Here is a 25940-nt window from a genome sequence, read left to right on the forward strand (position 1 = left end):
GGTGCCCTTCACTGTCGCCCAGGAACAATAAGTGCCGTGCAAAAAGGAGTTCATGAAGGTACAAACAAATTGATTTTATGTCCTCGCACAAAAATGCTTCCGATTCTTCACAAAGAGCAAAATGGAGAACAAATTAAGAGTTAAATGTGATATTTTCAGCCCATCACGGACACCACAGCGTCACACAGGTTGTTCAGTCTGTGCTGCAGCTCGCCGCTCTCACACCGCAGCAGCGCAGTCAGAGCTGCAGCCACTCGATGGCCACAGAACCTCTCGCCGACCAGCACGGCGCTCAGCTCGCCGCTCAACCGCTGAGGCAGCCAATGGGCAGGAACATCCAGCTCACAGCTCTCCATCACGCCGTTCCTCACCTCCACATGCAGCTGGGCAGAGCTGCGAGCAAACGAGCGATCGTCCCTCAGGTCTAGGAGGGTTTGGACGCTGAACTTAGGGGTCTTAGCGAACGTCCACTCCCAGCCCCGCAGTTCTGCCGCCGCCCTGCTGAGTCCAGGAAACGCTGACTCATCAGCGGGATTAACGAGGGTCGACGCAGCGCTGAAGCCGAACTCTGAACGATGAGGGGAGAAGACAGAGAGGAAGGTCGATTACGACGGAGACAACAGGCTGTGTGCACAGTGATGTCACAGTGTACTCGGTTGGTACACTGTGACATCACTGCAGAAACGTGGCAAGTGAACCGCCAGCCAGTTTCTTCTCACACTGATGTTCAGTGTCACAGTGGACAGGAGGACGGTGAAGACAGTGTGTACTAACATATGAAAGCTTAGACCCCACATGATGTGCTTGTGCTTCAGATCGTAGACGAAAATCCGTCGACTCATCACTCATCAGTCCGACACGTCGCTGTAGTTACATTATTCGGCCAGTAGAGGGCCCACCAGATTTATTAGTGAAGAGAGGTTCGGTGTGTAACTGGACTTAATCGTCTTTAATTGGACAAACCAGGAAGTACCTGCATTGTACTGGTACACCAGTGCATCCAGCAGCTCCTCCCACTGCAGCGAGGGGGCGTGGTCCAGCAGGTTGGTGACGGGAGAGGGGACGCTAGGCGTGGCGTTGCTATGGATACCAGGACAAGAGGGGCGGAGCACAGCGCTGAGGGCGGAGCGGTCAGCAGAGTGCAGCAGAGTGCAGTGATGGTAGGACGACTTCCTGCTCAGTCTGGACGCACTGCCTGTAAACAAACACATAAACGACCCCAGCATGAACACCACCACCGCCTGACTGGCTGACTCTCTTGCAGTTCTCTCTGGGACTTGTAGTTGACTTCCTGTCACATGACCCCCCCCTCCCCACCTGAGATCTTGAAGTGTCCATTGAGTAGAATGTCGAATCTGTCGGTGGCCCGGACGTCCAGTCGTGGTCGGAGTCGCCTCAGAGCCTCTGTGATCACCTTCAGGTTCCTCTGCCGGTTGTACTCCTTCTTGGAGGTGAAGAAGGTCAGGTTGAGGTTCCCGAGGTCATGGAAGACGGTCCCTCCGCCGCTCCGCCTGCGGGCCAGGGGAATCCCCATCCCCCTCATGGCCGGAAGACTGCACTCGGCCCAGGGGTTCTGATGGCGGCCGATGACCACGGCCGGCTGGTTCCTCCACAGCAGCAGGACGCTGCGCTGCTGCAGGTCCACCTTGGCGTCAATCCAGTCCTCCAGAGCCAGGTTCTGGTACACATCAGTGGACTGTGAGTGCAGGACCAGGCCTGCCTTTGTGCCGTCAGAGGCCACCATCAGGCCGCTGCTGGAGGTGGAGCTGCTCCGAGCTGGTTGGTTAATGGGTCGACACCTGCCAACGGCTGAACAGCCTGTTAACAGAGACAAAGTCCTCCTGATGTGGGACATCATGGCGTTTTGAGCCAACAGCGTCTGTCACTCCTTCACCTCCGCATGACGGAAATATCTGCAAGGTGAACATAAACCAGTCAGCCCGGCTGCAGGGGAAGTCCTGAGCGCAGCGAGATCACAACCTGAATTATGTTTCATCAAAACCTTTAAGAAAAACTATGAAACTCTAAAATAAAACCTGTCTGCAAACAGTTGCAGTTTGCACGTCTTTTCAGTGAGTCTTGAGTTAAACTGGCTGTATTTTCATCCAGCACCAACACAACAGCAGCCTGTTCATTTTTATCTTACAGATCTGTAATTCCTTACCAATTTCTCCGTGAGGATCCAGAAAACAGACCTGAGATCAGCCTCTCACTGCTCAGCTGACCGACACACGAACAGGTTATTTAATGAGCTCCAAGTCACCAAAATGAACACTTTCTTGGTTCCTGTGAAATTAAAACCAAAATACACTGAATGATTTGGTTCACAGTCTGCGTTGACTTCGAGCAATAAAACAAAAAGTGAGTCAAATCTAATGAAGTACGACTACATCGCGGAGTGCGTCTCTTTCCGTCCTGCAGCTGGTTGACAGTAGCTTTAGCGCTAACATTAGCTTTAGCATTAGCTTTAGCCACATTCCGCCGTCGTCACTGAAAGGCAATTAATAAAATGAATTCATCACATTTTAACAAACAAAATTTGACAGATGAGTTTGTGTGACAGCAGAGGACAGCTGGTCTCGTGCTGACCTGAGTCAAGACGTTCGGCATCACAAACACGGCAACTTCCGTTCTGTCTTCAAAACAAACGGAACACGCTTTGATCGGGCCATCACAGTGGACGTCCTGAGCCTGAATAAATGGAACAACCTTTATCCGTTGATTTTATTTTGAAAGGCCAAACTGCCTGGAAATGGTTTGATTGTGCACCGTCTGACTCCGGGATTTGACTCGGTCCCACCCTGTGAAGGCTCCGTGGTGCGCAGCCATCTGACAAACGTTCCGACGCCCCTTTGACTACCTGATCAGTAAAGCGTTCTGAAACCACAGCGCAGCGTACTGAGCATTTCACCGGCATGACAAAACCCCGTCACATGCCTGAGTCGGAAACAAAAAAGACAATGTGTACAATCAGCAGAAGTTAAGAAGAGAACACGCCAATATTTTAATTTTTTTATATGTTTTAAAAATCTAAATGTGGTGGCTCTTTAATTTACATTAAAGGAAGTTTTCAGTCAGGCGACTACACAAAGCTTTACATTTTCACATTTCAGGAAGCTGAAACTGAAGCCAACAAAACGGTGTTAAAATTCACAAAATGGTAAGGACACATTCTGACACTGCTGCAAAAATACTGACCACGCTGATACTGTGTGCACTACTGTCAGTACTGTCAGTACTGCAGCACAACACTCCAGTAAAACTGCACTCTTCATTTATTTTGAGTTTTCTCAGGTTTCAAATCAGTTTCTCTTGTATTTGGTCTGTTCTGTTTGTTGCTTTGAATCGTTTGATTTGTTCCGTCTCAGCAGATTCTGAGATCATCATCATGAGGAAGAAGCAGACAGTCTGAAGAGACGAGCAGAGAGAGGAAGAACATGTGACCACATCCTGACAACACACACACACACACACACACACACACACACAGTCAGTCAGTCAGTCAGTCAGTCAGTTGCAGCCGATGATGTTTCAGGTGAGACGTTATTTCATGTAGGTTTCATTTCAGACTAAACATTTCTGTTCCCTCAGTGCTGTTACTCTCTGATCGCTCATCATTGACGGTTGTTTTATTCACGCCACGCTGTCAGTCTTTCACGCATCGCGTTGTGACAAATTTAAAGTTTGATGGTTTAAATGGTGACCGTGTGCTGGTTAAATCCAAAGACGTCGGTGAAGTTTTTATCTGCTTGCTGTTGGCTTCTGAGCGACAGACAGAAGAACAGAAAATGTGGTGTGTGTTTGGGATGAAAGTAAACTCGTCGTGTCACTTTAAGAGCAGCTAAGTTGTGTTCATCTGCGGGTGTGAATTCTCAGAAGTGTCCTGTCACATTCACACTTAGTCATAAAGTCCCGCTCAGCCGCGCTCAGCCACGCTCAGACGCGCTCAGACGCTCGCCGCTTCAGCTCTGACACCGCAGAGGCAGGTGACCGGACTTTCTGTCCACGGGGGACGGACCCCGAGGTGTCCTCGTGGAGACACACCTGAATTGCGTCATCAATCACTGATCAGACTTCCTGTGTGTCCATCTGCATTTCTTCAGGTCCGCGTGAAGACGCCTTCCCGAGTCCACAGACACACACCTTGACTCTGCGTTAACAAGTGTGCGTGTGCGTCTCATCATGTCCGACCTGTGGACATTTTCCTCGTCCTCTGCTCCTCCCATCAGCCATCACTCCACTCTGTCCCAGTCACCTCCATTCATCTCTCCTGCCTTCTCCTCTTTGTCACCTGGACACCATGGAAACCGTCCTCAGGCACAGGTTCCCTTCTATCACCTCTCGCCTCACGCCCAGGTGTCCTCACCTCACCTGTCTGAGCCCCAGGTGACGTCCTCTCAGCTCCTCTACCAGCACCAACAAACCTCCCCTCACTGTGTGTCCTGGTCCCAGGTGACCTCCCCTCACCACAGTCAGCCACAGATAACCAGCTCCCCCCTCCTTCCTCAGGAGCAGGCAGCCTCCCCTCACTTCCCTCCCCCCTACATTACCTCCCCCCACCATGCAGCCCAGACCTCCTCCCACTTCCTCTTGGAGCCTCAGTACCACATCTCCAACCAGGTTCAGGATCCAGGTTTAGACGATCCAAACTGGAGCAGAGCTGACCCACCTTCTGAGCCATCCAGCTTCTCCTGCCAGGTAAGAAGGTCGTCTGTTCTGCTGTGTCAGTGATGTGTCAGTGATCTGATCGCGATCTGCATGTGTCTGATCTGAAACAGGACCAGACCACCGGCCACCTGGACCTGCACAACCAGAGCCAGTTCGGCACCCACCACAGAGACGGACTGGAGAACACGCACACGTTCTTTGCTGGTGGTGTGTACGAGCAGGACGACACACCTGGTCCGCTTCAGGACACCTGGAGGCCGTTGCTGTCCCAGCTGCAGTGCTCTCCGCTGGGCCGCGTGTCTGGAGACGTCGGCCCGGCTAGATGGAGCTCATCGCCGGCTGAAGACAGTTTCCACAGCAATGCCCCCCAGCCCTTCTGCAGCCCCAACACCCCCGGGCCGAGTCCTCATTACCCACAAACCCCAGCTGTGTCCAGCCCTGGTCCTCACGTGCATCCCAGGGAGGAGAGGCTGGATTTCCACACCCAAACACCCAGACAGCTGAGTCTAGACAAAACCCTCAGCTGCTGCATGCAGTTCGACAGCTTCCCTCCGATGACCTCCGAGCCCCATCAGTCAGGCCAGCACCTCCTCCAGAGCCACAGCGAGCTGACCCAGGACCAGGCGGGCCTCCTCCACACCACTGGGAACTCAGAGAGCTGCTTCTCTCCACAGGGAAGAGGCCAGCAGGTCAGCAGCTCAGCCCAGCCTCCAGGCCCTCCTGCCGGGATGAGCTGGAGAGAAGAGGGTGGAGGAGCAGCAGGAGGAAGAGGAGGAGGAGGAGCTGCTCAGTCAGACTGGACTTGGGTTTGTTCACTACACAGAAAATATGATCAAGAGTTCATTTGTCAGCAGCCATAAACACAGTTAATAAGTTATTAAGTTAAAAATCCTGTCATGAAGTTTGGAGGGTGAAGGTGTGAGCGCATGAACGAACACTGAAATGTTTTCAGCAAAACACTCTGTCAAATCTGTTCTGTTTCGTTTCAGGTGAAGCAGCCACAGACTAAAAGCAGGCCTGAGGCTCCGGACTGCAGGTGACCCGAGTGATGATGATGATGATGATGATGAGGGATCCACAGCACACATCATAACACGTGCATTGTGTTACAGGTTGATGTGTTCGGTGTGTAAGCGAGACTTCAGGAGCCTGCCGGCACTGAATGGACACATGCGCTCCCACAGTGGCTCCAGATCAGCTGTGTGTTTGAACAAGGTCTCACACACACACACACACACACACAGACACACAGATACACACACACACACACAGAGTTTGTGCTTCAGCCTTCTCTGTTGGTTTCTTCCTGCAGGGCGGCGCCTCCTCTCCGCTGGCCCCTCCCTCCGTCCCCTTGGTGATGCCCGTCACCGTTCCCGTCCAGTCCAGACACACGGCCAGGGTGTGCAGGGGTGGACAGAGGAGACGCGCCGTGCTGTACCGCAGCCTGTTGCACCGTGATGAGGAGGAGGACGAAGGTCACTACACCCCTCCACCCATGCTGTGCCCCGTCAGGGTGGGGCCAGGGTTGTACTGCTCCCTGACCACCAGGGGGCGTCAGAGAACCCAGACTGTGCAGATCCACAGCTCGCACGGTCAGCGCACACGTCAGTCGAACAAATGCTCAGGTTCTCTCTGCTGATTGGACATGATGCTCAACTCTGTCCCTCTGATTGGCAGATGATCCTGTTGCCATGGAGACGGCTGCTCCGCCCCCCGGAACGCTAAGGACAGGACTCAGTAAGCCGTACGTCAAACCGACCTCTCGACAAATCAATCACAACGATTTCTTACAGTGATGTCACTGATCGCCTGCTCATCAATCACAGGCGGATCAATGTGGGGCAGGGCTTCCAGGCTCAAATCCCACCTCTACAGGACAGAAAACACGCCCACTCAGACTCCCACAATGCACTGCGGCTGTGGACGCCGCGGGACGGGCTGGAGAGTCCTGTCAGTCAGCAGAGAGGTACTCGCACATGCACACACACACACACACACACACACACACACACACACACAGCCCTTCACGTCTTATGACCCTGATGTGACCACAGTTTTTTTGACTTACACTTTGTTGGTCCAGTTGAAGCTCTGTTGATGATGGCTCGCTCCAGCGTGGTGCCAGGGGGCGGGGCCAGCCCAGAGTCTGCCCTCCATGTCCTATCAGAATGCAGAGGAGACTTCCTGGTAAAATGTGACTGGCTGCTTGGTGTGAGCTGTGGATTTGTGGACTCGTTATGCTAAGCTAAGCTAATCACTTCCTGACCTCCTGAGCTTTTCACTGTTTGTCTTCCAGCTGACGGTGGAGAAGCTGCTGTCACCTCCTGAAGTCTCCAACAACCTCCACCCGGCTCAGCAGAGTACACGTATGTACTGTCATGTAGTGGGGGGTTTACTTAAAGGATCTGAGTACTTCTTCCAGCAGTGGTAAGATGACAGCCTGACACAGATGACATGTAGTAATGTGTACTGTGTGTCCTGTGTGTCCTGTGTGTACTGTGTGTCCTGTGTGTCCTGTGTGTACTACGTGTACTGCGTGTACTGTGTGTCCTGTGTGTCCTGTGTGTACTGCGTGTCCTGTGTGTACTGTGTGTCCTGTGTGTACTGTGTGTCCTGTGTGTCCTGTGTGTACTGCGTGTACTGTGTGTACTGTGTGTCCTGTGTGTACTGCGTGTACTGTGTGTCCTGCGTGTCCTGTGTGTCCTGTGTGTACTGCGTGTACTGCGTGTCCTGTGTGTACTGCGTGTACTGCATGTACTGTGTGTACTGTGTGTCCTGTGTGTACTGCGTGTACTGTGTGTCCTGTGTGTCCTGTGTGTCCTGTGTGTACTGCATGTACTGTGTGTCCTGTGTGTACTGTGTGTCCTGTGTGTCCTGTGTGTCCTGTGTGTCCTGTGTGTACTGCATGTACTGTGTGTCCTGTGTGTACTGTGTGTCCTGTGTGTCCTGTGTGTCCTGTGTGTCCTGTGTGTACTGCATGTACTGTGTGTCCTGTGTGTCCTGTGTGTACTGTGTGTACTGCGTGTCCTGTGTGTCCTGTGTGTACTGCATGTACTGTGTGTCCTGTGTGTCCTGTGTGTACTGCATGTACTGTGTGTCCTGTGTGTCCTGTGTGTACTGTGTGTACTGCGTGTCCTGTGTGTCCTGTGTGTGGCAGGTGTGAGCTGGAGTGCAGCAGAGAGGAGGCTGATGGTTAAATCCCTGCAGCTTCATCACAAAGACTTCAGCAGAGTCCAGAGAGATGTGAGTTCCTGTTCCAACATCAGCTCAGTGTGTGTGTCTGTGTGTGTGTGTGTGCGCATGCGCGTGTTCACATGTTAACACGCGTTCACGTGTGCGTCCAGGTTCAGACCAAGTCGCTCTCCCAGTGTGTGGAGTTTTACTACCTGTGGAAGAAGAAGCTGAGCCTGAGCGCGAGGACCTCTGCCGGCCTGACCGTCAGTCTGCCTGACGCCCACGTAAGAAACTGTGACGGAGTCAACTTCCTGTTTGAACCGGTTTTATGTTCTGTCGGCCTGGTTAGACGAGCTTCCCAGAATGCACCTCACTTCAACCGGCGGCAGCAGGGCCTGACAGCTGCCTCCGTGTCATCAGATGTGCTTTACAGGACCGAGTCCGAAGCCGTGAGACAAACATGACCACGTGCAGCGAGTACTCTCACGGAGAGTACTGAAGTAAAAGTACCTGAAGAGTAGAAATGTACTACAGTGCAAAACGGATGGCATCAGAACAGTCAGTGCTGCAGTACTCTGGCACTAACGGCGCAGTAAACCGTCCGTTTCAGGTCACTTCGGTCTCTCTGAACACAAATGAAACTGAATGAAAACCACCGAAACCAAATTCTCGCCATCAGCCGACACATACAGAAAACACACACACCCACACGACACACACACTTCCTGTCAGGGCCATCGGCTTTCTGAACAAACTGTGACTTGACATTTCAGACAGCCGGCGTGTGTGTGTGTGTGTGTGTGTGTGGATTCGTTTGATGATTTCTATCACTTCAGCTTCCTGTTCAGTTTCCAACTCACATCACGTGTCCTCATTCATACGCTCAGTCAGAGTGCGCGACCTTTCCAGCTGTCCACATACTTTTGGCCATATACTGTATATTGATAATTATGAGACAAGCTGTCATCAGAGGTTCTGGAGGAGCTTTTCGATTTGCTTATCGATCAACGACCCGATCGGGTTTACGGCCGTGATATCATAATCACTTCATCTCTCTGTTTCTCCAGGGCCAAAAGTCATCAAAGATCACATGATGCATCAACAACCAATGGACTGTGACCTGCTGGGGCTGCACACTACACACACACACACACACTCACACACTCTCACACATTCACACACACACACACACACTCACACACACTCACACACACACACACACACACACACACACACTCACACACACACACACACACTCTCACACACACTCACACACACACTCACACACACTCTCACAGGTTGTGTTTTATCTCATGTCTGATGTCATGTTGTTGTGTGGATGAGAACATTAAAACAGTGAAGTTTTCCTGTGTGTCCTGTCAGTCTGTGCTCACCTCAGGTATGCTGGGATCTTGTTTTCCTTCCTTAATCCTCCTCCTCCTCCCTCCTCCTGTCCCTCCTCCTCCTGTCCCTCCTCCTCCTCCCTCCTCCTGTCCCTCCTCCTCCTCCTCCTCCCTCCTCCTGTCCCTCCTCCTCCTCCTCCTGCTGCTCCTCCTCCTCCCTCCTCCTTCCTCCTCCGGGCCTCAGAGGTTCACTTATTAAAGCCTGCAGAAAAAAAAGAAAAAGTCAGAGAAGAAGAACAAACATGAGTTCAGACTTCCTGTCTGTGTGTTTTTTTCATCTTCTCATCTGACTTTACCCCTCATGGCCAAAAGTAAATGGACAGGTGAACGTGTGTTTGTGAGTCTGACAGCAGACGACAGACGTGTGGAGTTAATTCCATCATCATCATCATCGTCAGAGGGGAAACATGAAGGTGAGGAGGCTCCTGCTGTGTCAGGTCTGAAAAGTGGCTTCCAGCAGTCTGATCCACATGACATGTTTTTCTGGTTTCTGATGTTGACTCTCAGTGTTTGTTCTGTAAAACAAACAGCAAAGAACCAAACTGCTGCACAAAGTTCTCCTGCAGAGCTGAGGGAAACCTTCTCTTCATTCTTCTTCTAATCCTGCTTCCTGTGGCAGCAGCGAGCTTCAGGCCACTCATAAAGTCTGACTCCTCCTTCGCTCCAAAGGTCCTCCTGCCTGCCAGGAGGTCAGAAGGCTCACAGACGAGGGATGGGAGCACAGGACAAGAAGGACGAGGAGGACGTGGCTCCTTCAGCGAGGAAGAAGCAGCAAAAAACCTCCAAAGAGGTTCACTTCTCCGTCCTGCCGGACAGATACGAACCTCTGATCGAGGAGGAGGAGGAGGAGGAGGAGGAGGAGACAGCAGAGGAGAGGAGGCAGAGGAAGGAGGAGAAGAAGAGGAGGAAGAAGAAGAAGTACAAGAAGTACAGGAAGGTAAGGAGGAGTGACGACCTTTGAGCCGTTCAGTCTGGACAAAACACTCTGATAACGTTGAGGCAACATCACGATAACATCACAGTTTATGACTCACACTGAGATAAAGACAAAGAAACGTAACAAACAGAGCAGCAACGTCAGGACACTTCAGCACAGCTTGGTCTGAGCACAGGACCGTGTACTGGGTACTGGGTACTGGGTACTGCGTACTGCGCACTGGGTACTGTGTGCCACATACTGCGCACTGTGTACTGTGTACTGCGTACTGTGTACTGCGTACTGTGTACTGTGTACTGCATACTGCGCACTGTGTACTGTGTACTGCATACTGGGTACTGGGTACTGGGTACTGTGTGCCACATACTGCATACTGCGCACTGTGTACTCTGTACTGTGTACTGTGTACTGCATACTGCGCACTGTGTACTGTGCACTGCGCACTGCGTACTGCGCACTGTGTACTGTGCACTGCGCACTGCATACAGACATGGTTCTTGTGTCAGTGTGTTAACAACAGACCTGAGTGTGAAGCATCGCAGGTGAATCAGTGAGTACTGCAGTACAGCCAGGTGGGAGTCTGTGATCCTGTCTGTGATCCTCACAGTGAAGTCTGTTGAGGTGAGCAGACGGTCCAGACGTCCCGTGACGCGGTCTGCGTCCGCGTGCCTGTGGACAGTTAATGTTTGAGTGTTGTTGTTGCACAGGTGCAGAGGTTAGCACACCTGGGTCACGTGATAAGAGAGCGTTAATCTTCAGGGTGTGTAACTGTCTCACCTCACTCACCCGTCTCACACTCACCTGTCTCTGTTTTCTGTTCCCGGGCGGACAGAACGTGGGGAAGGCGCTGCGGTTCAGCTGGCGCTGTCTGATGGCAGGACTGCAGCAGATGGCCTCCGTCTACTCCACCCCCACCACGGTGGCATCTGCTGTGGTGACGGAGGCTCACCGGGCCGCCGGCAGCAGAGCATGACGGGACAGGGACGGATTGTGTCTCATCTTGTTCGGCCCAGGTGCCCAGCAGTTCAGCCCCGATGTGGAGGACAAGCAGGAGCACGAGGACACTCCGAGTCTGTTATTAGTCACATGAATGTTTTACTTCCATCATCACTGAACGAATATTTAGCGTGTAAAACTTCTCACTGCAGTTTGAAGAGATGTCTTCCACTTCCTCCTTCTGTCCAACCAGCCGTCCAAACACAAAGGCCCCTCAGTTCCTGTCAGAAGACACAAGCTGGAAGCAGCCAAAGACTGTCCATTGTCCACTAGCACGAGCTGACTGTGTGGACGGACAGATGGACAGATGGACGGACGGAGCGTCTGCTGGTCTAATGCGTTCAGTTTGACTCGACTGGCTGTGAACTGACATTCACCTTCTTTCTTTTTAAAGCTCTTTGAAATGAACAGTCGGTAGTTTTTGTCTCATTAACGTTCACTGAAATGTGTTGTTTTGTGTGACCTCTGACCACGTGTTGTCATGGAGGACATCAGTGTGTGTGTGTGTGTGTGTGTGTGAAATGCAGATTTTGTATGTTTTTATAGGAGAACTTTGAACCCTTCAGAATAATGCTGGCATGTCTTCAATATGAAAATGTAAAATGTGAACACGTAGTGGATTTTATCAAATAAATGTTAAACTGTGACCTGATGGCGTTCATCTTAAAATGTTGACTTGAATTTCCCTCGGGATCAATAAAGTATCTATCTATCTATCTGTCACCTGTCTCTCTGTCTGTCTGTCTGTCTGTCTGTCTAAATCCCCCCCTTCCTGCCTCCCTTGTGACCTCCTCCCGTCCTTTGGCTCCTTCTTCTTTCCTCCTCTGCTTTCTTTCTCTCTTCCTCTCTATCTTTGCATGCTTCTTTCTTTCCTTCTTCTCCTTCCTTTTCCTGCTGTCTCTTCCACCTGTCCTCGTCTTCCTGGTCCCGTCCATGTGGACATGAGACACGTCTCAGCGGTGCAGACACAGGGTGTAATACACGAGACGACCACCAGAGGTCTCCGTGTCGCCGCGCCGACCGCGCTGCTTCTCACTCCATCAGGCTGAGAGGGCGGGCAGAAAACCTCCAGATGAAAGTTCACTTTAAATCTGAACCGTCTGCTGTTGTCGTTCTGCCTGGCAGGTCAGCAGCTCCTCTGGTGACAGCAGCAGCTGTTGAACCGGGGACACGGACAGACCCGAGTGGACAGACACTTCTGAGACAGACAGCAACAACATGCGGAGCTCGTGAGCCCGTCCCTCCTATCAGCTCAAAACGGTCATTTTTGTGGTCCGGACATGAGAGAGCTGATGTCTCCGCTGCAGCTGGCCGTCTACTGGCGGCTTTCTCTCGTCTTCTTCTTCACTTCTTTCCTCTTCTTTCTCGACATTTTCACGGCCGTCGTGGTAACCGCCACTTGTCACCAAGGCAACGAAACCAGCGTCGACGCTTTGCGTGGAACCGCGTTACCGAACGCGGAGAGCAACCAATCACAGCCCGAGGAAGATGAATCCGATTGGACGACGGAGAGCGGGAACCGAGACGTGAGTGGGTACTTTTTCCATGATATTCCTGTCGTTTTTGAAGGTTTTTGTGGTTTATATGCTTTAAATTCGGTTTAGCCGCGTGTATTTGTGTTTGTTAGCTGTCTGTTAACAGGAATGTTTCATGTGTGAAAAACAAGTTGCACAACAGGTTGCTCTACAGATTAACACTCAGCGTTAATGTGCAACAAGGAGCTGTTAATGGAAACACCGTCCATCAACAAACATCAACATCTACGCAATCATTTTGTCACCCAGAGTTAGACATGAAGATGCAGCACATGTTAGTCCAGTCTAGCTTAGCCTAGCCTAGCTTAGCCTAGCCTAGCCTAGCCTGGCCTAGCCTAGCCTGGCCTAGCTTCTTATGTCAGATTAACGCAATGAGTTTATGCAATCTGCTTTAATAAAACCAGCAGCTACTCTGGGCCCCCAGCGGCCCCCAAACCCAGATTCTGTCTGTTTATTGTTTTGGGTCATTTAATTGCACCATGAATGTAAAATATGAACAAAGGGGGCCCTGCATTTGTACCAGGGGCCAAGACTCAAATTATTTTATTCTTTACTGTGCTCGCTTGGTGTACATGCCAAATATATGAGGCTGCAGTACTGCTGTGTAGTACTCTGTGGGGTGGGGGGCAGTGGGGGCCCGGCATTTGCTCTGATTTGCACTCAGCTCCCTGACATTTATGGTCATGATGGTGTGACGAGGAGCTGACGATCTGACGACGTGATGATGAACAAATGAATGGACTGACAGTTTGTGTGTGTGTGTGTGTGTGTGTGTGTCAGTCAGTGTGTGGTTGGACAGACTGGTTGTCCTACAGTCAGACTCTCTACATGGTGGGGATGCTGCTGGGATCTCTGATTGGAGGAGCGATTTCTGACCGGTAAACACTCACGTGATGCACTTCCTGTGCCTGCAGCTGCCGTGACGTGCTTCACACCGCTGTGCTGCGTCTGTCCGTCTGCAGGTACGGGAAGCGTCCTGTGCTGCTGGTGTGTGTGTGCGTGCACGCTGTCTGCGGCCTGGTGCCCGCCGCCCTCCCTCAGCCGCTCCTCTTCCTCGCAGTCCGCTGCCTGACGGGCGTCTGCTGCTGCTGCATCAACATCTGCTCCTTCAGTCTGGGTAACGACACTCTTTCCTCATTAGCGAACTGGCCTCGTGTCCCGACAGGCCTGTGGTTGACTGCTGTCCTGTGAGTCTTATTGGACCGCAGTGGGACACGCTCGCACACAGCTGATAAAGAGCACGTGTCCCAGATAAAGTCCTGCTGACCGACCTGAGTGCTAATCGAGCGAGACGGCTTCCTGCAGCTTCCAGCCCTCCGACCTCCGCTGCGCTCTGGGTGGAGGAGACTGTGGGGGCGGCAGGTTCAGCTCAGCCCGACAGACTGGGCTGTGAAAGGGACATGAAGTGAAGTGTTGACTTCCTGTACAGTCTGTGCTTTGATGGGATGTTCTGTGAGCCAATGAGGGTGGAGCGTGGTGATGATTTCACCTCAGTGGTCCTCTGTCTCCGCAGCGGTGGAGTGGACGTGTCCTGCCGCTCGTCTCTGGCCGCCCGCCTTCTTGCCTTTCTGCTTCAGTCTGGGGACGATGGGCGGAGCTCCGCTGGCCTGGCTCAGCCCCACCTGGAGACACCTGCACCTGTCGCTGGGTCTGCCTCAGCTCATCTGTCTGCCGCTCTACCTGTAGGTGCACATGTCCGTCTCTGGTTCTTCACCAGTTAGAGCTGCTTAACAGCTTCCAGGTGTTTCTGTCTGTCTGTCAGTTCAATCCCAGAGTCTCCCCGCTGGCTGTCGCTGAGGAGGAGGACGGATGTTCTGGACCGTTACCGTAGCAACAGCCCCGCGGATAAACACTGTCTGGACCTGGTAAATACGCAAACACTCACACGTTCTGAAGCCGACCCAGACTAAAGGTTGTCCGACCACAGCCAGCTGAACCTGGTTTATGTCTTCAGTAGGAACCAGTGAGCTTTGAGCTGAGCCACACACAGGAAGTGAGACAGTACAAAGTAACACACTTTGACCTTTGTCTCATATCGTCTTTGTCTAGATGTCCAGTGATAGAGTGACCCTGTCAGTCAGTGAGATAACAGACTGTGTGTGTGTGTGTGTGTGTAGCTGCTGGACTCTACCTGGTCTGACTTGCAGAAGGTCACCGAGGCTCAGAAGGAGCCTCCTCGTGGAGGCCACGCCCCCAGTGAACTCATCCACCTCAGGCACCCGACCGTCCTGCTGCGGCTGTTCATCATGAGCTACCTGAGGTGACGCACACACTGACCTCACAGCATTTTAACAGTCAAAAACACTAAAGAAACAAGCGGGTGACTGATGTTCGCGCTCAGTCACACACAGCAACCGGCAGAGAATAAAGTTCTGATTTGGAGGCTGAATGTCATCAACACAGATGAGTTCAGCATCTGTCGGACCCACGGCAGGAAACCAGTCCTGCTGGTTTCTGTTATCAGGTCTATCAGAGAGGCTCCTGCTGTGTCAGGAAGTCTGCTGTCCCACGCGTTAATGCGTCTGTGCTCCCATCATGCAGTGCGGCCTCAGCGCTGACGTACTTTGGCATCTGTATGAACATCGGCTCGTTTGGTGTCGGCGTCTACTCCGCCCAGTTCTTCTCCGGCCTATCAGAGGCGCCCTGTCTGCTCATCCCATTGGTTCGCCTGGGACGCCGGCCGCTAAGCATGCTCGCTCTGTTCCTGAGCGGAGCGGCCTGCTTCCTGTCGTTACTGCTGTCCAGATACCACGGTGAGATACCCGATCTGATTATGCTGCATGCTGCACTGGCAGTGAAACCACATGCTAACTGTAAATAGCCTGGCAACGTTAGCATGCAAAAATAGGTCAGCATTTTTTATCCTTACACAAGCAAACACAAGTAAACATTTGAACTTAATTTGCAGGATGAAACCTTTGGTCACAGCCTGCTGTTTTTGGTCCTGGGACTTTGACCCGTCACATTCGAGTCCTGTAATACTGGTGTAATTCCTCTCACTGCCAGCAGGGGGAGACAGAAGGTTCACACTGCAGGTTGAGTTGTTGTTAAAACCTGATCAGCGATCAGGTGTTGGGTCATCTGTGCTGTGTGTGCAGGTGAGCCGGTGCTGGTCATGAGTCTGGCTCTGCTGGGGAAACTCTGCATCCTGGCGGCCATCTTCATCTCCATCCTGTACAGCATCGAGCTGTTCCCGACTGTGGTCAGGTATGCACTCACACGCACGCACGCACACACACGTTACCTGCTCACATGTGCTGTTAACGCAGTCTTCACCGTCCAGACAGCGCTGCGTGTCCATGGTCAACTTGTGTTTCCGGATCGGCTGTCTGGTCAACTCCCTCGTCCCCCACAACCCAAACGGAGCCATCTCATTGGCCGCCATGGTTGTATACAGCAGTGGACCGGTCATAGGCTGCGGGCTGTGCCTGCTGCTGCCGGAGACCAGTGGTGTCCCACTTCCTGATTCGGTCGAGGACTGTGAAAGGCAGCCTCGGCCCGACTCACACGGCGTCGCTGCCCTCTGGAGGACACGGTAACTGCTTTGAGTGAAAATCCTGCTCCTGTTGTCCAGATCAGCACTGGTGGCGGATGGCGGGTTCGTCAGTCAGTTGGGGCGTGCAGGTGATGAGTGACGGAGCGACAGCAGGGAGGGGGGCTAGCTAGGTTAGCTAAGATGCTAAGTTAGGTAAAAAAACTTGCTAATTCAGCTGACAGGAGAACACATTTCTAACTTAGCTGCCATTTTAACAACAGCAGAGCTGCACTGACACATCAAACACATCAAAATCACATGAATCCACGAGATCTCACCTAATGCTTGTTCCTCGCTCCACGTGGAAGGGCCGACTGTCAAACAGGAAGTGGACGGGTCCAATTGAATAAATAGAGGGGAGCACCTGGACTGTACCATGTTGTCCACAGCTCAGGGGGTTAAAGACTCAGCGATTAAACCAACAACTCTGTGTGTGTCTCAGTTTGAGAGGGAAAAGGGAAGAGTGAAAAATAATTCTGTTATTTTGGACCAGTCGGCATGCAGACTTTTTCATTTACTGGTTCTGTATGTGTGTTAAAATCTTTCTTTTGGCCATCAACACAACAGCTGACTCATAGCTGAAGCTGCGTCTGAAACAGCTGACGTTCACACTGAAGACTCGAGCGCCGGCTGTCCCACAGGTGGAGACGAGACGTCCTCGAGTCTTCGCTCTGTCTCAGAACTCAGTGAAGTTCACAGCTGCTCAGCTCTTCAGTCACGTTGCAACATGAGAGTTAATGTTTGAACACTTTGAACCTGAACGTTTGTTCAAATTAAAGATTACAGATTGTTGAGCATCCTTAAAGAAAGAAAGAAAGAAACATTAACAGCTGATGGTGACTCATTGTGCTGCTTCACTGCGCGCGCGTGTGTGTGTGTGTGTGTGTGTGCTCACAGGAAGCTGGTCAGCAGCCAAAGCAGGAAAACACCGACCCCCCCTGTGGAGAAAGACGACACACACACAGGACTGATGTGAACACACTGAGCAGCTTTCACGTTGGTGTGCAGAGTGGAAGGCGAACGCCGCGAGCTCAGATCACACGAAGAAGAAGAAGAAGAGCGAGCATTCAGACTGATAATGTGACAGGAAGTGTGTTTCTCTTCTCATGTTGTTGTTTTTGTTGTCACTGAAAATAAACTGGAGTATTCCTGCACTTTACTGAGAACTACCACAGTGTAAATACTGCAGTACAAGACGTACTGCAGTACATTGCTGTTCCAGTGAAAGTCGGCTGGTTGACTGTACTTTGATGGTTGAGTAAATGTACTGAGTTACTTTGACCCGCTGGTGCGTCAGCGAGATGAAATACTTTTCAATAAAGTCTTATTACAACCTGCTCTGCTGTCAGGTCAGAGGTCATCCCTGCAGCGCCCTCTGCTGGACAACAGAACTGCAGCCTTTAAAGCAGACGTGACGATCAGAAGGCACTCTGAAGATTTGATGTCTTAACTCCAAAATCACTTTCCTCAAGTGGAGTCTAACGCTTTGACGGGCAGCAGGACGTGACAGCTGATCACATTGTGGTCTGGGTGGATACTGGATTCTGATTGGCCGCAGGGTGTCTCTTCACTGTTCCAAATTAACACGTTACAGACAGAAACAAAGTCTTTCTAAATCACTTTTATTTCTCATCCTCACGCAGTCTCAGAGGAAAAAACAGTCACCACATGATTTAAATCACCTGCTGTCAGCGTCATCATCATCATCATCATCATCAGTACAAACAGAAACCCCCGCGTCCCGCTGAGGACACGTCTGAAGGTGGACGCAGTAACAGACCCCAGAACTTAAATACTGTTTCATACAAAAGCACTGTGAAGGAAAGTAACAGATTCCTAACCTCAAACTTTAAAATCATGGACATTTTGTATCTGCACACCTGTACACTGTGTAGTAGAGAACCTGTGTACGACCTGTGAAATCATTTTCTATTTCCATTTTTGACAAATTTTCCAGAAGAGCAGACGTTTGCTCTATGAAACGCCTGAAAACAACAAAGTTTGCTGAATTTCAGTGTCAGATTCTCTAATCTCATATTTCAATTCACCCCAGCAGCTCCAAAGTGAGACCAAAACCTAAAATATTTGTTGATTTGACCCGTCCTGCTTCCTGTAGAAACTTTTAGCCGCACTTCCTCCGTCAGGCCACCAGGGGGCGGCGCTCAGTACGTGACGAAGTTGGCAGGGAAGATCCCGACCCGCCCATTGGCCAGTTGCCCCTCCCACCAGTCGTACTGAGAGTCGGTCTGGGTGATCACGGTGATGCGGTCGCCGGGGACGAAGCTCAGGTCGCCGGGCTGCTGACCCGTGAAGGGGTGGGTTGCCGTGACGACCAGCTGCCCGGTGGCTCCGCCCACTGACGGTCCTCCCTCTGCAGGAAAATAAAAATGCAGGTTGAATTAATGAAGCACATTTAATGGAACAATTTAACAGGAAACAGTTTGATGTTCTGGCGGAGGGCTGAACTCAGCCGATGATTGTTTGTTATTGATTATCAGAGTGGTATTAGAACTGCAGTAAAGGCCCTGAATGCAGCAGTCTGTCATGTTTAATGTGTGCTGCTTGTCACGTCGTCGTACCGTCAGTGTGAGGGTTTCTGGAGGCAAACTGACCTGAAACACAAAGAAAACAAAGTCAGAAGCCTTCCGGAATTTTCTGTATCTGATCTTCAACTTTTTGACTGTTGGAGACAAAGAATTAATTAAAAAATAAACATCTAATGTGTAATCGCTGATGAAAATAATCGTCGATGGTGGATGAGTTTTACTGTGAACAAATCTCGTTATTAAGTGAATTTGAGTGCAGCTGCAGGTCAACGCTGTGGCCACTAGAGGGAGCCAAGTGCACAGAAACCTGCAGAGCCGGCAGGTCTGTGTGTGTGTGTACAGAACACATACACACACACCACAAGGAGGAGTTAGTGAAGGAGGTGGAGGAGAAAGAGGGAACACAGTGGAGGAGACAAGGAAAGAGGAGAAGGAAAGAATTAAAACAAAAGGAGTTACAGAAGGGAAGGAAAGGAGGAAGGAAATAAGGAATGAAGGATTTAAAAGTGAAGGGAACCATGGGATAGGAAAGGAAGAGAGGAGGGTTGAAAGGAGACAAGATGGAGGAAGGTCAAACTCACCTGAGGTCTCGGATTTATAGACGGAGATGCTCGGGTAGAGAGAGTTCTTATTTCCTGTACTTCCTGCAAGCGCACACACACACACACACACACGTCATTACATGCTGTTTCCACACACAGGAAACACACACTTGACTGTCGGTGAAGCCTGACCGCTGCTGGCTGCTCTCTGCTGAGGTGGAGCTGGAGGTCTGGACGGAGCGAGAGACGCCTGGACAGAGAGGGACACACCTGATTAAAGACACAAACCCGGCGGTGAGGAGGAAGCGGCACACACTGAGGCTTCAGACGGGCTCTTCTACCTTTGGACGCATGTTCTTGCTGGTCCAGTTGGCCGTGTAGGCCTCGGCGTAGGCGTCCAGGATGTGGTAGAGGTCGTAGCACTCGGACGGCGGCTCCACTTCGCCGTTCAAAATGGCTGACGCGCGGATGTCTTGGGAGTAGAACCTGGACACAGAGATACTGACAGATGGAATCTGAACTACAGCCATGACTCAGAGTGACGGCGTGAGGCCGGCGGGCGTGAGGCCGGCGGGCGTGAGGCCGGCGGGCGTGCGGCGTACTTGCGGTTGGTCTCCTTGCGTTCGATCAGGTAGGATCCCTCCAGAGAGATCCCTGCAAACAGACCTCTGGACCGACAGTACGTGAAGACCGCCGCCGTGCTGCGCACCGCGACGTCGGCCTCCAGGTTCCTGACAAACACAAAGGAAACCACAGCATCGTCACAGCGCAACACCTGACACCTGCCGCTCACCTTGTGTCCTTTCAGTCCGCAGCTCACCTGACTGACTGGAACGTTCTGATGTCAGCGTTTACCTGCGAGTCGAACACCTGGACACACTCACACACACACACAATCCTGTCGAACTGCCCTGAATCAGCACCGAAATCCCGTTTCTAAAATTAACCTGACACATAAATCACATAACCGCCAGCAAAAGTTTCACAGACGATGAATTATTTTGTGTTTCTGCTCCAGGCCTCAAAACACCAACTGTCATTAAACGTCTCACAAACCGTAAACTATAATTTACATCAAAAGTGAAAATTAGAGGCAGGCAGACAGACAGACAGACAGACAGACAGACAGACAGTGCAGGTGCTCACCTGCCCATCGGCCCCACAGCCACGGTGCAGTTCCCGCCCAGCGTCAGGTTCCCGCCCTTCGTGAAGGCCTCGATGGCCCGGCGCTGGTTCAGGATGATCACCAGGTCGGACACCTGAGGGAGGCACAAACCCAACGTTTTCTCCTGTCGCAGTCGTGTCCATTCAGACTGCTGTCAGAGACTCTCTGGTGGTCTCTCATTCAGGACTCTGCAGCTCGTGTCCTGACTCAGACTGAGAGGCGTGACCACATTTCACCTGTGTTGGCCTCTCTACATTGGCTTCCAGTAAAACTCAGAGTAGAACTTAAGATCCTCCTCCTGACCTACAAAGCCGTGCATGGCCTGACCCCATCATATATCACTGACCTCACTGAACCATATCAGCCCTCTGCTGCGTTCCTTAGATTCACACTTACTGGTAACACCACCAATCTGGAGCCAGGGCCTTCAGGTATCAAGCTCCTCTTCTGTGGAACCAATTACCAGCCTCAGTTCAGACGGCAGACACCCTCTCTGTGTTTAAGAGTAGACTTAAAACCCTCCTCTTTGACAAAGCCTATAGTTAGAACTGTTCAGGCTGGGGGAGATCCTTAGACCCTGAGCTTTCAGAGCAGGAGGACTCACTCATCATGTCCCATCACTGGTGCAGCACTAACTCGTCCTCTCCCCCGGAGCTCTTGTGCTCCATCTTTTCTCAGCATGTTGCTGGATCCAGAATCTCCTACCCCGCCCTGCTGAGGCCTGGTACTGCTGACTCAGTGTGGGGTTTTGCCCTGTTTCTCTCTGATCCTCTTGTTTTTGGTTGTTGTTGTTGTTGTTGTTTACACTCCTGTAAAGTGTCTTGAGATAACTGTGTTATGAATTGGCACTTAAATTAAAACTGAATTGAATTGAACTGGTGCGTTCAGAGACAATCTGACATCCTTTGTCACCTCTGAAGAAGTGTGTCATTTCCTGTCCACTGTACTGCACTGATGTCACTCTGCAAACTGAGTATCCTGTCAGGCTGAACTCAGATCTGTTTAATGTGAGGAGTGAAGGTGAATGTGCTGCTGACTGACCTCCACCCCGATCTCGAAGCCTCCTCCCAGACCCGCGATGCCGATGGCGGACGGCGCCGACCAGCCTGAACGCAGAGGAAAGACTCACGGTCAGTCACATCATCACAGAAGGGGAGCTGTGCCCCGGGTGTCGTCTCTCAGGCGACACACAGCCTGACCCGACCCCGCTGCCGGGTTCATGTGTCATCAGGTTTTATTGATTTTAGGTGTCTCAGTGGACTCTGGGACTTTGTTTTGAGAAGTGCTGCAGAAACCCTAAAAACAGGATGAATACGAGTCAAAAGTCAAAGCAGATCTGTTCGCAGCAAACTAAATGTAATTAGCGGAGATAAAATCTTCATGTGGATCTGATCAGAGATCTGCTGAAGGCCAGCGGGTGGTGGGGGCGTTTCCAGGTTTGTGCTGCATCCACATTCAGGTCAGCTCCGCCACCTTCCTGTTCGCCTCCCTGCAGAGGCCCTAACAGACAGGATGTGCAGTATGACTCAATCCTGCCTTTGCTCATGCTGAGAAAATCTGAAAAAAATTAAGAATTCATTCATTCTTTGGCTTTTGCCATCAGAGATCTGGATTTGGTTTTAAACGACTCTGAAAACGCAGAAAACCACCGTTAAGCCCTGCAGAGGCTCCGTGTGATCCTCGCCAGCCTTTTGACAAACCGACAGGCGCCATCAGGCTGTCAGAGCCGGATGGCGAGCCAGAGCACCTCAGATGACGGCTCGCAGCCGCTCTCGGCGCCGCAGGGACCTCTGAGCCGTGAACACAAGGCCTGCGTGGACGTCAGAGGGACGCAGAGACACGTGAACCTGAACCTGAACCTGCGGACAGAAGACACGACCGCTTACGTCTGTCGGCCAGCCTGGCGATGACGATGCCGCTGCCTCCTCTGGCTGTGATCATGAAGCCGGCCTTGATGACGGAGATGATGGCCAGACCCTCCGCCTTCGCTATCACATGAGCTGCAGCACACACACACACACACACACACACACACACACACACACAGAATGCACCCTTAATCCTGATTTTTCAAACACTTGCTCCTCATCTCACAAAACATCGAATCCTGCGTGATGCGTCGGACATATTAAAACGTTGACCCGATGACGTTCGTGCTGAGGGGAACCTGAACCGCATTTCATCACACAGCTGCTGAATCTGAGAGACCAGGTTACGAACAGGAGGCGTCCTGGTTACTGTAAAATCTCTGAGGCCACGCAGTAACCCGCTGGCTCGGCGTGCGTGTCACAACAGCGTTTGCTCCACAGACGTGAAGGAGGACACGTTGTCTTTTTACCGGGGATGAGTTTGTCCGGTCCGTTCCTGCTGGAGATCTCGGTGAAGTCTCTCAGGATCTTGGCGGCTTTCTTGGCCTCTGACTTCAGATTGGATGGGATCGGGTTACTCACTGCGAACACACAAAGGACAGAAAACTTTCTCAGACACTCGAGTTCAGGTGATCATCTCACCTGCACAGAGAGGAGCCGAGCGAACCCCCTCGACAGTTTTCACTGGTCGAACCTGAGCTTGTTTACCGCTTCTTAAACAGCTGATTTATCCCGACTGTCCAAGGTGACGTCTTCAAATGTCTCGCCTTGTCCTCAACACAAAGACGCTCAGTTGACTGTGAGCAGACGTTCACATTTACAGGCTGAGACCTGAGAGACCCAACACGTGGGACTCAGGCTGCAGGTTCCGGCTCGAAAACTCACTAAGACGAGAGCAGAGGCTCCTCGTGTCGCCACGCGCCGCCAAAGTCACCTTCAGATGACAACTGAAGGTGTGACGTCACAAAGAGCTTCAGCAGAGCTCATGACAAGTCAAAGCGTCTGCTGCTCGCACGCTGGGGGCTTCGGCCCGAGGCCTCCTCCAGCTGCAGCTCAGCTCCGTGGTCCTGAATCACGCCGGCGCTGCGTGATCCACGCTGTGTGTGCAGTTGCATCATGGATGTTCCCGCCGTCGCTGCAGGCGCGCCGCTGAAGGAGGGCTTTGTTGGCGCTCAGCTGAGGACGCTCAGGCTGGCCTGTGCTGTTGTGTCATGTGTTAGGAATGTGCTGCATGCGGCAGGCTGCGAGTCCACAGACCGGTCTGTGCTGTCGGTGCAGCGCAAACAGGAAGCCACAGGACGTCAAACCTGAACCCTTCACTTCCTCTAAAGAGGCTCCGCCAGGTGCTGCCAGCAGCTGTAAGGACTGACCAGTCCTGGTGGAGGAGGAGCACACACCCTGACGCAGTGTGTGTGTGTGTGTGTGTGTGTCAGTCGTTAAGAAACTGATGAGGTCCTTTAAAGGTGTGAATCGACTGCTTTGTGCAGTCATTAAAGTCATCTTAATGACTCCCAGCAGCTCCGACACTGACGTCCTGCAGTCACCTGTCAGTCACCTGCTGAGGGCCTGACGCACCAATCACAGGCCTCAGCCCGAGCCCGAGCTGATCAATACATCCCGTATGAGTTCAGCACTACGTATATTAACACAAACAGAGAAAACATCCAAACATTTTCATTTTAACAAATTAAAGATCTGAGCTGAAGTCAAGTCTTTCTCAAAACCAAAAGACCACAAAATCAACCACAGCGTCTCCTCAGAGACTTCAGGAACCACAAGCAAAACCAGAACCAGAACGAGGAGAACCCAAACAACCCGCTTCACTCGCCTCAGCGTAACATCAACCGAAACGACGAGCGGTTCGGCTGCTCTGACTTCCACAGTCCGCCAGGTGTCGCTGTGTGCTCGGCTCGAACACCAACAAGGTCCCGAGGCTTCAGCACAGACCGAAACCAGTGCGGGACCTGGCGTGAAACTGGGACAGTGAGAGGAGAGACAGACAGACAGGCAGGCAGGCAGGCAGGCAGGCAGACAGGCAGGCAGACAGACAGACAGGCAGGCAGGCAGGCAGACAGACAGGCAGGCAGCAGAGCCCCCCAGCTGTCGAACAGCTTATCAACTTACTTTTCTGTCTTTGTCTTCTTTTCCTCCGTTTCTCTCTCTGCTCCTGTTGTTTACCTGCAGACAGGTAAGCAGCGCGAGGCCCTCTCCTGTATCCACTTCCGCCTCACCTGATTCTCATGACAGCCTCGCGCGCTGCCGTAAACCGCGAACACGTCGCAGTAAAAACACACATTAAACGAGTCCGCCTGGACAGGTGGAAACAGGTGGGAGGAGCTACGCGGTGAACGTGGAGCAACAGGTGAAACGTACAAGCTCATTTGTGGACCGAGTTGGGCGCCGCGCGGACAGTCCTGACAGCTGGGCGCGTCCCCGAACGCCGGCTGTTGTTCCACCCGGAGTCTGGTCTGCCAGGCTTACAGGTGCCTTCACGGGACTCACAAAGGCGGATTTCTTCAGCCCTGCTGAGCTGAACTGAAGACCTTTCGTGATTCTGTCTCTGAAAACAAAAAGGCTTTGAAAAAAACATTGTGGTTTTATTGATAATAAAATAAAATAAATACACGAACGTGTGAAATGATGAAAAAGATGACAAAGAAACAGACAAGGTGCTGACTGGGTTTCCTCTTTAACTGTGAAATTTGTTCTCTTAATGTAATTTGGAGAGTTTTGCACAACCAGAACTTCTGAAACCGTCAACGTGGACGCAGAACGTGGACGCAGAACGTGGACGCAGAACGAGGACGCAGAACGAGGACGCAGAACGTGGACGCAGAACGTGGACGCAGCCGAGTCCCGGTCTGAAGCAAGAACCACAGGTGTTCTGATTTGGCAATGACAACATGTGAGGCCGCCGCCTTCGTCACCACACAGGACACCAGGAACCATCAGGGCTCAGTCTGGACCCGAGGTCGGGAGCCCAGAGCATCGAGGGTCCCGCCCTGGACTCGCTCTGAACCGGACCGAAGGCAGGCAGCCCACTTTGAGCTTGTCCCGGGACTGTCAGTGCGAGAGATCCAACAAACTTTAAATGTGAACGAACAAATAAGAAGTGTGGTCGGAGGCTCGTGGAGGAGAAGTGGAGAGTGGAAATACTCTCATGAAGTACAAGTACCTCAGAGTCTGCCTGAAGTACCTCCATCCCGGCCCAGAGGTGCCTCACCTGTCGGAAGTTCTCTGTCCACGTCCCAGCCTTCACCACGTCTGTCCACGTCATCACGTCTGTCCACGTCATCACGTCTGTCCACATCACCATGTCTGTCCACGTCCCAGCCTTCACCACGTCTGTCCACGTCATCATGTCTGTCCACGTCATCACGTCTGTTCACATCTGTCCACATCACCATGTCTGTCCACGTCATCACGTCTGTTCACATCTGTCCACATCACCATGTCTGTCCACGTCATCACGTCTGTTCACATCTGTCCACATCACCATGTCTGTCCACGTCATCACGTCTGTCCACACCACCATGTCTGTCCACATCATCACGTCTGTCCATGTCATCAT

At 51.9% G+C, this 25940-nt stretch overlaps 5 protein-coding genes and 1 long non-coding RNA gene across 19 annotated transcripts; 3 read left to right on the forward strand and 3 right to left on the reverse strand.

Annotated features, from left to right (window-relative positions):
* Positions 1-59: 59 nt before the first annotated feature.
* lipt1 (lipoyltransferase 1) lies at positions 60-2795 on the reverse strand. Its single transcript, XM_046381866.1, has 4 exons — positions 2590-2795; positions 1318-1913; positions 974-1195; positions 60-568 (listed from the first exon to the last, which is right to left on the reverse strand). Exons 2-4 carry the CDS (start codon positions 1856-1858, stop codon positions 156-158), a joined length of 1176 nt encoding a protein of 391 aa, XP_046237822.1. The 5' UTR covers positions 1859-1913; positions 2590-2795; the 3' UTR covers positions 60-155.
* Positions 2796-2932: 137 nt separating this feature from the next.
* LOC124055213 (transcriptional-regulating factor 1-like) lies at positions 2933-9208 on the forward strand. 3 transcript variants are annotated; one of them, XM_046381820.1, is made up of 13 exons: positions 2933-3535; positions 4104-4698; positions 4779-5474; positions 5658-5704; positions 5781-5883; positions 5981-6260; positions 6346-6412; positions 6495-6634; positions 6752-6855; positions 6965-7034; positions 7826-7911; positions 8013-8126; positions 8910-9208. In XM_046381820.1, exons 2-13 carry the CDS (start codon positions 4183-4185, stop codon positions 8934-8936), a joined length of 2250 nt encoding a protein of 749 aa, XP_046237776.1. In that variant the 5' UTR covers positions 2933-3535; positions 4104-4182; the 3' UTR covers positions 8937-9208. The 3 variants fall into 3 exon arrangements, with proteins under 3 accessions (XP_046237776.1, XP_046237778.1, XP_046237777.1); XM_046381822.1 differs by having other exon boundaries at positions 5781-5868; XM_046381821.1 differs by having other exon boundaries at positions 2933-4698.
* Positions 9209-9401: 193 nt separating this feature from the next.
* LOC124055274 lies at positions 9402-11124 on the reverse strand. 2 transcript variants are annotated; one of them, XR_006842595.1, is made up of 3 exons: positions 10984-11124; positions 10705-10851; positions 9402-9447 (listed from the first exon to the last, which is right to left on the reverse strand). It is a non-coding gene; the product is annotated as an uncharacterized LOC124055274 (long non-coding RNA). The 2 variants fall into 2 exon arrangements; XR_006842596.1 differs by lacking the exon at positions 9402-9447 and adding an exon at positions 10097-10280.
* Positions 9452-11896, forward strand: LOC124055268 (uncharacterized protein C1orf115-like). Its single transcript, XM_046381911.1, has 2 exons — positions 9452-10182; positions 11015-11896. The coding sequence occupies exons 1-2, from the start codon at positions 9958-9960 to the stop codon at positions 11153-11155; spliced, it is 366 nt and encodes a 121-aa protein (XP_046237867.1). The 5' UTR covers positions 9452-9957; the 3' UTR covers positions 11156-11896.
* A 308-nt stretch (positions 11897-12204) lies between these two features.
* LOC124055223 (solute carrier family 22 member 6) lies at positions 12205-17585 on the forward strand. Of its 7 annotated transcripts, none has more exons than XM_046381840.1 (10): positions 12205-12708; positions 13498-13591; positions 13676-13830; positions 14227-14395; positions 14455-14578; positions 14831-14973; positions 15255-15466; positions 15812-15920; positions 15997-16248; positions 17146-17585. In XM_046381840.1, exons 1-10 carry the CDS (start codon positions 12459-12461, stop codon positions 17222-17224), a joined length of 1587 nt encoding a protein of 528 aa, XP_046237796.1. In that variant the 5' UTR covers positions 12205-12458; the 3' UTR covers positions 17225-17585. The 7 variants fall into 7 exon arrangements, with proteins under 7 accessions (XP_046237796.1, XP_046237795.1, XP_046237797.1 ...); XM_046381839.1 differs by having other exon boundaries at positions 12206-12704; positions 13494-13591; XM_046381841.1 differs by having other exon boundaries at positions 12209-12704; positions 13494-13591; positions 14476-14578.
* A 269-nt stretch (positions 17586-17854) lies between these two features.
* sh3yl1 (SH3 and SYLF domain containing 1) lies at positions 17855-24805 on the reverse strand. Of its 5 annotated transcripts, none has more exons than XM_046381874.1 (11): positions 24494-24800; positions 22840-22950; positions 22388-22501; positions 21543-21607; positions 20483-20595; positions 19939-20067; positions 19678-19822; positions 19529-19586; positions 19376-19438; positions 18828-18860; positions 17855-18619 (listed from the first exon to the last, which is right to left on the reverse strand). In XM_046381874.1, coding segments are annotated over exons 1-11 (1041 nt in total). In that variant the 5' UTR covers positions 24495-24800; the 3' UTR covers positions 17855-18410. The 5 variants fall into 5 exon arrangements, with proteins under 5 accessions (XP_046237830.1, XP_046237832.1, XP_046237835.1 ...); XM_046381876.1 differs by having other exon boundaries at positions 19376-19429; positions 24494-24799; XM_046381879.1 differs by lacking the exon at positions 22388-22501 and having other exon boundaries at positions 24494-24805.
* Positions 24806-25940: the final 1135 nt, after the last annotated feature.

This window comes from Scatophagus argus, chromosome 24 (assembly GCF_020382885.2).
Source record: "Scatophagus argus isolate fScaArg1 chromosome 24, fScaArg1.pri, whole genome shotgun sequence".
NCBI classification, from domain to species: domain Eukaryota; kingdom Metazoa; phylum Chordata; class Actinopteri; family Scatophagidae; genus Scatophagus; species Scatophagus argus.